Raw genomic sequence first — 12,929 nt, 5'->3', positions numbered from 1 at the left:
ATATTTTTTATTCATTTTTATTAAAAAAAAATTTAATTAAAAAATATATGTTATTAATTTTTTTTATTACATATTTTTGATTTAAAAAAAATTTTATTTAAATAAAAAATAAAAAAAATACATATATATTGTATATTGTATTAAAAAAATATATATACATTAAAAATTTTTTTTTTTTTAAATTAAATTTTTTTTAATAATAAAAAATTAAAAAAATATATATTATTTTATTATATACATATGTACATGTTATATGTATATATATTATTTTTTAATTTTTACTAAATATTTTTAATAATATACATATATTTTTTAATTAAACTTTTTTGAATTAAAAACAAAAATGAAAAAATTTAATGTAAACATAAACATATATTTTTCTTAAGCTTTAAATTTATTTTCCATTCAAAATTATAATTTTATTTTAAATTAATTTAAAACTTTTTTTGTATTAAAAAATTTATATGTACATATATATATTTGTTTTTAATTTTTATTTAAATTAAATTTTTTTTATTTTTATTTAAATTAATTTTTTTTTAATTTTTAATAAAATTTTTTTTTAATAAAAAAAAAATAAAAAAAATTTAATAATATACATATATTTTTTAATTAAACAAAGTTACAAAAAAAATTTTAATCAAAAAATAAATAAAATTTTTCAATTAAAAAAAAATTAATTTTAAATTTTTTTAAATTAATTTAAAAATTTTTTTGTATTAAAAAATATATATTTTTTTTGAACTGAAATATTTTTAGCATTCAATAAAAAATATGAAAAAAATTAATTCTCAATTGTTTCGCACTTAATCACATTACCTTTAACTTTAACCGCGCGCATTATTCATCGAAATTAGTTCACATAAACGAGTGGCTACTGCTATTGTTCTATAAAAACCTTTTCGACTATGGATGTACGTACCATATTTGCTAAACAAAAAATACAAATAAATCAAGTAAATGACAAAGATTGAAAAAATAACGAAAAACTTGTTAGTAATTATGTAACTGTAATTACGTAAATTTTATAAGTGAATTTTGTGTCGCATTTAAATATTAAAATTGCTGTGCATCGTTGTACGTAGCGCGTAAAAATATTAAAACAAGAGAACATAATATAAATATATTTGCAAAAACAAAAAAAAAAATAAAAAAAGTTGTAAAATGCTTTGGCTTCAACTTTAGCAATGTTCGCATAAGTGCAAAAACAAAACTCAAACAACAACAAAAATCAAAGAATTGTTTTAATGAAGAGAAAGAAAAAATAAAATTTGTTAAAAAAAGTTATAAAAACGTAGCATAAAAGTACACTTATTAAAACCAATCACCGACTCGTACATACAGACACATATTTTTGCAGCGACAAATTGTTAGCTACCCCTGGCTGATTAACATATGTAAGCTTTGCATATAAACAAAGTATTTATACTGAGACATTAACTATGTACACGACCTTTATGTATACAAAATATAAGAAATAGTATATAATGTGAGGCAAACCTCGTAAACGTTGACATATTTACATATAAAACGTATTGCTTGTTGACTAGAAGAGTGGCATAACTCAAAAAACCACAAATTTCATTTAAGTATGGTTAGATAAAACTATAAACAGGTTGCACTGCGGAAAAAATATCAGAACGGTACATTTTAAATACTAGTTATGCTGGATTATTTACTTTACTTTCCACTCTGTAGCTGTTTTCGACTCGCCAAACGTTGGCAAGTAGCGTATCGACCAAACTACCAGCTAACACCTTAACATCGTTTCCTCGTGTAAAAAATAACATTTTTTCATCAATTATTTTCCTATATAAAAATTAAATATTTTATTAGAATTTTTTATTGTTAAAAACAATTGTTAATAGTTTATAAAAAAAAATTTAAAACTGAAATTTTTGGGCAAAAAATATGCCTTAGCAAAAAAAAAAATGCGTGCTTTATTTAAAACCTTAACTTAGAACTTGGACGAAGGGAAAAACTGAAACTTGGGTTTTTGGCAGATATTTTTACAAAAAAAAAATTGAAAATTTCGCGATTTTTTTTTTGAATAGTTACAAAAAAGAAAAAAAGTTCTTCAACCACGTTTTGAAGATTTGTATCTCAAAGAACTGTGTAAAATTTTATGAAGATCCGTTAAGTAGTTCTTGAGAAATCTTGCCAAGCAACTTCAAAAACACAGTTTCGAGAAAAACATGTTTAAAGATGGGGAACCTAGCCCAGCTAGGCTCGAGCGCACCAGTTTTCAAGGTTGTATCTCCGAAACTATTAAAGGGGCCAACATGAAAATTTAGAACAATATTCTAGAGGTATTGTAGGGTTTAACAATACCGTAAAAAAAATCGATTTTTTGAAACCCGTAAACCAATGTAACCCCTTAAAAAGCCTGTCAGAATTACACTAAAATCGAAAAGATTTATTTGGTCAAATGACATTTTAGTGCCACATTTTTCCGCAGAATATCAACTTCTATAAAATATATATTTTTTAATTTAAGAGGCAGACCTAGTGTGAAAAAATAATCGATTTTCAATTTATATAGCATATTATTCAACTTAAGGGGCACACCTAATGTGAAAAAATATTATTGTTTTCACATTTCAATACATTATAATACTCAAAATAACACATCATTATTTTAAATCGATATCTCAAACAGTATCTTAGTTCCATCTTTCTAAAAAGTAACCGCTCAGTTCAATCAGTTAATGGGTTTCACGGCTTCAAAAACTCGTTTTTTATGTCCTTATTTAATTCTATAATATTTCTGGCATGTCGTCCTTAAAGCTCAAGTTGTGCCGAGTAATATACATAGCTCGAGTTCAGCTCTATAGTCACTTAAGGGGTTATAGCCAGTTAGAAGACCGTAAAAGCGAATTTTTCTGAATTTTTTCTGAGAAAACTTTTAAATTTATTGATCCCACCATACCTATAATTTCAAGCTTCCTTGCAATCTGAAATCAATAAAAATGAATAATCTGAAATAATGTTCCACTGTCTGGTTCTATGGAAAAGTATTATACCAGAGTATTGTACTACTTATTTTGTTTCTTTCGAAATTTTAAAAATGGTAAAAGTTTAAATTTGGAGATATGGATAGTTACAGCCATAGACAAGTCTATAAAGAAGACTTAAAGACCTGAGAAATAGTGGGTATTCTTTTTGGAAAAGGCAGTGAGGAGAAAAAAGTCGAATCAGTTTGGATGCCGGGTCAAAAGTATCTGTCTTCAAAATTAATTCGAATTTTAATATTGAATGGCGAAAATTTTGTTTGTATCACTTATTTTTTAAAAATAGTAAAAATTTTAACTAGCGGATGTGTATAGTTCAAGACATAGACAAGTTAATAAAGAAGACTTAGGAACCGATAAATAGTGTGTATTGTTTTGAGAAAGACATTTAGTGAAAACGCGTTTAAAGTTTCAGCTTCGGTCGAGCTAAACTTTTAAAATATAAATTTAAAAAAAATTTCTTATTTCTAGTCTAGAATACCCCCTTAAGTTACATATAAATATGTTCTTAAATTCTTAAAACAATTGATACAGTAATTGTTTTTTAACTCAGATCTTAATTTTATTAAATATCGTAAATATTTTTTATTAAATAACAAATTTTGTCTTGTCACTTTTGACAGCAATTTGACATTCGAGTCATGGCAACGTTACAGCAATTGATTGAGGGTTTTCACACTTATGTAATTTTTTCGTCCAAAGCGCAACGCGCAAAGTTAGCATACCGAGTAGTGGTGAATCGAAGATAGCTATTAAGCTATTTGAACGTTTTGAGTTGTGACACTCTTTTAGTGAGCAAGCGATATGTAGATTTACAAAATAAGAATTGAAAATTCACAACTAATATCATGAATACATACATATGTCGTATATCTTTCTATACAAAAACAAAACAAAACGAAAAACAAAAAATGTAAGTCATTATATACACATTTATATATAGTTCATACATACATATATACATCTTTATGTGAGTATTTATGTATGTACATACAATAGCTTTGAAATGTAAATGATCACTAAAACACACTTCATAAAAAAATCAAATTTATCAATATTATATTTTTGCATAATTTGTTGTTAACTTAATGAAAATTTATATTAGTAACTAATTTTAATAATTATTTAAACAAAAAGCGCATTTAAGTGTTAAATTAATTAATATTTTCATATGTGTTTTGAAGAACTAAGGAGCTATATATAAACATAGCGTAACTTACGTTGTCTTCAAAAATATGTTTTTTTTTTAAGGCAAGGGCTGTTGCGAGTTTACTTAAATTTATATTTGAATGTCATTAACATTTTGATGCGTTTCTTGCGTTGGAGGAATGCTGCTTTGCTGAGGTGCATAAGTTGTTTCGATTTTGTTTTTTTTTTTTAAATGTTTAAGGTCGCAAATATTATATAAATTTTAGTTTAGCTTTTATATTATTTATTTTAATTTAATATTATTTATTTTAATTCAATATTATTTATTTTAATTATATTAACTGTATTTAAAAAATATATATATTTTGTTTAAAAGCATATCGAATTTTAATCCATTTATAATTCATTCTGTATATATTTCTTAAACAAACACATTTATTTTTCAAGTGTGTATGAATATACATTAGCTTAAAGCTTTACGATTTTAAGTGATTAGGCCAGTCTAGAGCTCTAAGAAAGGTATAACTTTGACTAGACTTCCGTAACCCATAGGTACACCAAAGGTTTATTATGAGTTAAAACTCAACCATATCCTAAAATAAAATATAACCCCTTACTTACAAAATTCTTTTGTTTTGGAGATATGCTTATGCCATACAGTATATTCCATTTTCTTAGTTTTTGTACGAATTTATTTTTTTTTAAACAATAAAAGTTTTGAAGGTATATAACCATTAACTAATTGGTATATAACCATTAAATAATAGGTATATAACCACTAACAAATTGGTATATAACCACTAACTAATTGGTATATAACCACTAACAAATTGGTATATAACCACTAACAAATTGGTATATAACCGCTAACAAATTGGTATATAACCGCTAACAAATTGGTATATAACCACTAACAAATCTGTATATAACCACTAACAAGTTAGTATATAACCGCAAACAAATCGGTATATAACCGCAAACAAATTGGTATATAACCACTAACCATTAATTGGTATATAACCATTAACTAGTTGGTATATAACCACTAACAAATTGGTATATAACCACTAACTAATTGGTACATAACCATTAACTACTTGGTATATAACCACTAAATAATTGGCATATAACCACTAACTAATTGGTATATAATCACAACACTTACTTTTTGATATACAATTGATTTGTTGATTTGGTTGTTGATTTGTATTACCACTAGCCAAGATGCTGCATCCAAAAGCTTTTCATAGAGGGCTAGCAAATTCTTAAATTCTTCATAATTTTCATCATTACAGCATATTTCTGGCATGTGCCGTTCATTTTAGAAGTTTCCGTTATTTGATAAAGATTAAAAATGACAACGATGATAACTTTTACTACACAAATTATTATATTTGTGTACTCTGCTGTTTATTGCGTTATTGACAACATAGTATCTTCCAGGAATTGCTTGACAATTAACGTAAACAAACCGAGATATGTATAGTATGTACATATATAATTGTTTATCATACGAAAATAAGAACTTCATACAAATATTAATGTTATAATAACTACATACACACATAAAAGCAAGATTTTTTAGTAATTGAAATGTGAGCTTTCACAGTTTATTTTTGAGATCTTGTTGTTGTCACTAAGTAAGTAACAAATGTGTTAGCTTATAAAGAAGAGTGCATAGCTACTAATTCAAGTTTAGTCAAAATTAAAAATACAATTTTAACAGGAAGCTTTACTCGTTTATACCACTCAGTATTTCGCCAAGCAGCTTAAGCATGAAAACTCTTAGGATTGTACGAGTTTTCAGATGACTAAATCCAACTCGCTCAAGGCTACAGAAAAAGCTGTAAAGGCGTAATGAGTTGATAACTTTTTCTGATATTTTCTGTAGGGTTTTTTAACGTTTGTTTGTGAAAGCTTTCACTAAGCTAAAGTCGTGAAAGCTTATTATTTATTTATTTGATTAATTTTGTTTTTGTTTATTACATTAAAATTTCAAGTTTTGTATGGCAAACATTTTTAAAACGCTTTAAAAAGCTTATAAGAGATACAAAAATGAAAGCTTTCACTAACTAAGAGAAAAAGCTGTAAAGGCACATTAAGTTGACAATTTTATACAATAAATTCGGTAATTTTTTTAAACATAGCTTTATGAAAGCTTTCACTCAGCTTATTACTCATTTATTTATAGGTCAAACGAGTAATTTCGAATAAGTAAGAAAGAATAAGCAAATGAAGAAAAATTATCATTGTATTGAAATTACACACTTTTTTGCAGAAGTTATGAAGCGCTTTAAAAAGCTTACAAGAGATACAAAAATGAAAGCTTTCACTAACTATGAGAAAAAGCTGTAAAGGCATATTAAGTTCATAATTTTTTCCACTACACTCGGTGAGTCTTTTTTAACGATTGTTTATTAAAACTTTCACTAGGCCAGGTCGCAAAAGCTTATTATTTATTGCTTATGGGTCAAATGAGTAGTAAACAAAGAAAGGAAAAAAACTTTTGAAGTCAAATAAAGTATTCCATTGAAATTTATGACTTCTTGTAGCAAAAGTTAGAAAAGATATAAAAATTAAAGCTTTCATTAGCCTAGAAGAAAAGGCTGACAACTTTTTCCGATATATTCTTTTGTTTTTATAAGAATGGTTTATGTAAGCTGTTACTAAGCAAATTCAGTATTCCATTAAATCTTCACATATCTGATGGCAAAAGTTTTGAAAAGCTTTAAAAAGCTTATAAGAGATATTAGAATAAAAGCTCTCGCTAGCCTCGAAAATAAGCTGTAAAACTTAATTATTTTATGGCAAAAGTTTTGAAAAGTTTTAAAAAGCTTACAAGAGTTATAAGAATTTTGATAGTAGCAAAAACAAGCTGTAAAACTTCACGTATTTCCTGGTAAAAATTTGAGAACGCTTTGAATAGCTGACGAAAGAGATAAGAATGAAAGCTTTCGTAAGTTGAAGCTGTAAATCTTCCTTTATCATGGCAAAATTTTTAAAACGCTTTAAAAAGCTTAGAAGAGAGATAAAAATGAAAGCTTTCGCATGTCTCGAAACTAAGCTGTAAAGACACATTAAGTTGGTAACTTTTTTCGATATATTCGGAAAGCTTTTTAAAATTCGCCTATGAAAGCTTTGACTAAGCAAAGTCGTGAAAGCTTTTTATTTTATGATCGTTTTTAATTTTCAGTTTCTTGGCATGATATTGATTAATTATTTGAAAACAAAAATATCCTCTAAACGTATCTATTCTATTTTATTTTAGGAATGAAATCCTTGAACCTATTTCTCAACATCGTAATGCTTCGTTTCCTTCGTATTTTATTTATATTTTGTCAAAACACATTTAAAGCAATAATTTCACACTAAACGTAGTTTAAATTATACATATACATATATACATATGTACATACTTACTTAGATAAGTATGTGTACATACAACTGTAGTTTCTTGTATTTACTTGTAGTAGATGTGCGTTCCAACATTAGATCAAATATACATACATACATATATTTATAAAAGAAAATTTAATGCGAAAAAAGTACAGCCAAAACTAAACAAGAACTAATACCCACTACGAAATTCCCAAAAAGTGACTATTTAAAAACAATACTGATAAAAAATAATAGCAAACAAACAAAATACATACATACATGTATTATATATACATATATAAATAAAGACAAAATACAACTGGGCGTCAAGTACTATAGTAAATTATATGAAATTGTAAATTTTTCGCTGAATGACAAGTACTCACGCATACATTTATAAATACTTTAGTATTGTAAAATTATACTTGTTCAGTTGATATTATTATTGCATATATGAGAATAAAGAATATACATATAAAAGATAAATTGGTGAAATTGAAAACAAAATAACGGTATTGCGAGTTTTCACTGTAAACTTTTTAATGGGAAAATATGAAGTATGGGACGAGAGTTATGCACGATTAAAGACCATGCGGTAGAAGTGCCTTTACAAAGATCACAGCTGGTTAGTTGGAAGTGTGAGTCAACATATTTTAGGTTTTTCGTGATTTTTGTAATAATGAAAATAACAGTTTTTTGTGTTTTTAAAAGCTCGAAGCTTTAAAAAATACTTTAAAGCTTAAGGGGTTACATGGGTTTCCTGCGTCGGCAGAATAACACCTTACAGGATCATCTAAAGTAAAGAAAAATACGTGTCTTAGTTAAAACCTTATCTTAGAACTTGGACGAAGCAGAAAAAACTGAAAATTGGATTTTGCCCGACATTTTTACAAAAAAAAGAAAATTTCAATGGAAATTTTGCGAAATTTTTTTCAAATAGTTGTTATCGAAAAAAAAAATTCTTCATCCAAGTCTTTAAGAATTGTATCTCAAAGACGGGTGTAAGATTTCATGAAGATCGGTTGAATAGTTCTTGAGAAATCTTGCCAACCGTCGTCAAAGACACAATTTCGAGTCTAGGTAGCGCTCACAAGTTCTCAGGGCTGTATCTCTGAAACTATTAATCGCATCAACTTGAAAATTTAGAACAATATTCTAGAAGTGTTATAGAGTTTGTTAAAACAATAAAAAAAATCGATTTTTTGAAACCCGGAAACCCATGTAACTTCTTAAAAGCTTTTTCAGTTCGACCGCAACTCTGTTGTTTTTAGCAAGGTAGAGTCAGTATAGATCAAAAATAATAGTGCTTAAATGTCTAAGTTGACTTTTATAAAACATAAAATGATCGAAATCTAGCCTTTGTTGAAACAAATAAAAAAAAAATCGTATTATCTCAGACTCGTGAGAAAAATTGTTAAGTCCATAATACCGCAAAGAAAACTATATTTTCTGACTATTACGAAAATTTTATTGCGATTGGAGATATTCTTCTTCTCTACTGGCGTAGACACCGCGAGGTAATAGCCGAGTTAACAATAGCGCGCCAGTCATTTCTTTTTGTCACTATTTGGCGACAATTGTATAAACCAAGCGCAGCCAAGTCTTTCTTCAGCTGATCACTTCAAATGAGTGGAGGTTTTCACTTGCTGCTACCGGCAGTTACTGAATCGAATACTTGCAAAGCTAGGGTGTTCTCATCTATCCGGACAGTGTAAACTAGATAGCGTAGCCGTTATCTCTTCATTCACTGAACTATGTTAATCTCTCAGTATATCTCGAAGAGCTTATGGTTCCATCGACTGCGGTACTCGCCGATACCATTGCGCAAAGAATCATAAATCTTCCGCAAAACATTTCTCTCGAACACTGCTAACGTCAACTCATCAGTTGTTGTCATTGTCCATGCCTCCGCAACATAGAACAGGACGAAAATAATGAGAGACTTGTAGAATTTGGTCTTTGTTCATCGGGAAAGAACTTTACTTTTCCATTGCGTACTCAGTCCAAAGGCAAGAGTGATTCCAAGGCTGATATTGTTCCTTTTCCAAGATAGACGAAATTATCGACGACTTTATAGTTGTGACAGTCAACAGTGACGTGCGAGCAAAATCGCGAATGCGATGACTGTTTGACAGGAGATATTTCGTCTTATTCTCGCTCACAATTAGACCCATACGCTTCGGTTTTTAATAAAGTCTAGTGAAAGAAAAACTAACGGTGCGATTGTTGAGGCAAATGATATCAATATCATGGGCGTAAGCCGGTAGCTGCATTCTTTTTTATTTAGCTCTGTAGATTGTAAAAGTCACATGATAAGTAGTACATCTGACTGAAACCTCGCTTGATATCGAACGGCTACGAGAGCTCATTTCCGATTGTGATGTATCTTTTGGTGTTACTCAAGCTCAATTAACACAGCCGAGTAACTTTTGTGGGGATACCAAGTTCAGGCATAGGGGCAAAGGGATGGTGTGTATCGATCTTTTCTCCAAAATTCAACGCATGGGAAATGTCTGGTCAATGGATTTTTCAGACACTTTCTAAAGTCACACTGATAAGATCCAGTTTGTTGACGGAGGGCTTCAGTCTTTCATACACTACGCTCTATAGCATCTTATATGCGATATTAAGCAGGCTGGGGGCTTATCCCACCGTAATTGGCGCAGATTGTTGGGTCCCCTGTTTTGTGGATTGGAAAGAGCTCACTTTGGTTGTAATCGTCGTTGATGCTTCCATCCGTTAATATCCTGTAAAGAAGCTGATGTCAGCACCTTTTCAGTTCTTCGCCACCGTATTTGAATAGCTCGATCGACAGTGGCTTTGTTGTTCTGTATAATTGATCGGCGCGACAAGCTGAATCGATTTAATCATGTCGGTCTATCTGCCCGTCTGCATATACGCGAACTGGTATCTCAGTTTTTGAGGTATTTGTTTGAAATTTTGCAAACGTCCTTTTCCCAACAAGAAGCTGCTCACCGCTCGAAACTGCTTATATCAGAATACTATAGTATATAGCTGCCATATAATTTGAATGGTCAAACTCAAGTACTTGTTTTGAAAATTTTTACTAGAGAAGATATCTTCAAGAAGTTTGGCATAGATTTTTATCCAAGGCACAGCTATACTCTCCAAATATATTGTTCTGATCGGACCACTAAAGCTTATAGCTGCCATACTAACTGACTGATCAAAATTAGAATAAAGATTTCTTTATACCTTTTATGATATAAAAAATGGCCCTATGAGGGGTATTATAGCTTCGCTGCAAGCGAAGTGACTGTTTCTTTTGTTTTACCACAAAAATGCTTGAAATTCAGAGCTCTAATTTAGAATACGCTCTAATATTATCAAACATAGTACCACATATATTCACAAATAGTTTATTCATGTTTATTTATTGTATAAACACTTCCATATAAATATAAATATAGATAACTTAGTACGTTTCTAGCTAGCCGCACCAACACTACAATACTGATCTATAAACTTGAAAGTATACTGCCGTTATCTCTACTACCGGTATGCAGCCAGCGGAGAAATTCTTCATGACTCATGTCGGCAAACTGATTAACGCCCATCTCGAAAGTCACCTCACCTCTCTTATAGCGTTCATTGTGGGCATCTATCATGCGTAGGTTTTTGCAAAATATAATGCGACGATGGGCGTCTTCGAGGTTCGAGTTGTATTGTTTTTTATATTCAATCTGTAGCGAGCGTAAAAAACAACAAATTAAGAGAAAATATAAAAATTGAACAAAATCTCTTCACTTCACCACGAACCTTGTATAGCTGCCATCTTTGAGCGCTGCAATCGTCCTCAACACAGAATTTGCTGTAAGCCGCCACTATCATCAAAAGAAGAAGCAGCAGGGCGCGCTTGAAATGTGTCGAGTGAATGAAAGCGCACATTTTGTTCTTGGACTCGAGTGTTGTGCGGCAGGTTACGAAATACTTGACGCTTAACAACGGCGCTTTGATTTATACTACACCTCAAGCTCTGTTTAGTGGGTCTAAGCGGTGATTATGGGGCCGTATATAGGCATACATAGGCATATGCAGCTGTGGGTGTGTATACGTGCGCATGTGGGGTCCATGCTCGCGTTTCAGATAACCGTTCGAAGCAATCAATTTTTTACTCAATTTCACTTAAAAAAGTAGGAAACATGATAATGACTTTCAAAATATATATTACATTGATGAAAACATTTAACACAAATTATTACTCATTAGCAGTTCGACATTGTTCTGACATTTGTATTTAATCCAACTCTAATTGATTTGGAAAATATTGCGATGGCGATAGAGCGCAAACTCGCACGGGCGTCCGCCCACTATGAATATTAACTATTAATATAATTTGTAGATAGCAACACTAATTTAAGGAAAGCGTTATTTATGGGTGAACTCTCTGTTAACTAATGCAATATGGTATACTTCTATGAGCAAAAAATAGTAAGACTTTGTTCACAATTTTAAAATTCTTAATTTATTCTTCAAAATCTATGTCCGCCCAGTGCTCTTGTTCCAACGTTTTTTCAATCCTCGAAAAGGTTGTTAAAATCAATTTTCAATGTCAATGCACCTAGCCATTCACGTTTTATAACTTCAATTGACTCAAAACGGTTTCCCGGGAACGGTCATTTGAGTTTGCTGCGTAGCCAGAAATCACTCAGCCGAATACGATGGTTACGGCACGATGATGGTTGGAAATCGGTATAAAACCTTATGATCAAAACTTGTTCAAATCCAACAAAAACCGCTCAAAACCCTAGGTACCGAAAATGGGAACCCCAGTATCTATAGTTGACTTTTGATCGAAAATATCGGTCAATGTGTGAGATATATAAATTCAGGGATAATACTTCTCTGACAATGGTGTGTCTGTATATCAAAAATTGGTTGAATCGGGTCAATAAATTCCGTAGCGTGTACCTAATATAAAAATTTTCGAAATTCCGGTTGACTTTATACCACATATGTAAGTACATATGTATATCGGCCAATATGTAAGTTATCTCAATGAAAATCAGAGAGCGTGTGGCCGATGAAAGGCAATCATTTTGAGACGACAGAGGGGATCTAAGCAGCATGCAGCTCGGCTCTCAATGCTATTCCGGAGAATGTCTTCCAAGACGCCTTCAATGCTTGGAAATCGCGCTGGCAGCGCTGCATCGACACAGAAGGAGCCTATTTTGAAAGCTTTTAAAGAATTGTAACAATTGGTTCCATAAATTTTTTTAAATCGAATCTGTCCTACTACTTTCCGGACAAACCCTGTTTTTGAGTGTTGAGCGTCGCTTGCACGAAACTATTCGTGAAAGAGATCGCAATTGTGGGCCCAATTTGATTTCGGGCAAGTAACTGTTGCGGCTAACTCGAATTAATAATGTG

At 30.3% G+C, this 12,929-nt stretch overlaps 1 protein-coding gene and 1 long non-coding RNA gene across 2 annotated transcripts; one reads left to right on the top strand and one right to left on the bottom strand.

The window, feature by feature from the left end:
- Window positions 1-3,269: 3,269 nt before the first annotated feature.
- On the top strand, window positions 3,270-8,048 carry LOC126756710 (uncharacterized). Its single transcript, XR_007666625.1, has 2 exons — window positions 3,270-4,883; window positions 4,928-8,048. It is a non-coding gene; the product is annotated as an uncharacterized LOC126756710 (long non-coding RNA).
- Window positions 8,049-10,902: 2,854 nt separating this feature from the next.
- LOC126756707 (protein CTLA-2-alpha-like) lies at window positions 10,903-11,475 on the bottom strand. Its single transcript, XM_050469961.1, has 2 exons — window positions 11,319-11,475; window positions 10,903-11,242 (listed from the first exon to the last, which is right to left on the bottom strand). Exons 1-2 carry the CDS (start codon window positions 11,445-11,447, stop codon window positions 11,018-11,020), a joined length of 354 nt encoding a protein of 117 aa, XP_050325918.1. The 5' UTR covers window positions 11,448-11,475; the 3' UTR covers window positions 10,903-11,017.
- Window positions 11,476-12,929: the final 1,454 nt, after the last annotated feature.

Source organism: Bactrocera neohumeralis, chromosome 4 (assembly GCF_024586455.1).
Source record: "Bactrocera neohumeralis isolate Rockhampton chromosome 4, APGP_CSIRO_Bneo_wtdbg2-racon-allhic-juicebox.fasta_v2, whole genome shotgun sequence".
Taxonomy (NCBI): Eukaryota; Metazoa; Arthropoda; class Insecta; order Diptera; family Tephritidae; genus Bactrocera; species Bactrocera neohumeralis.
This window is presented reverse-complemented; position numbering and strand designations above follow the sequence as displayed.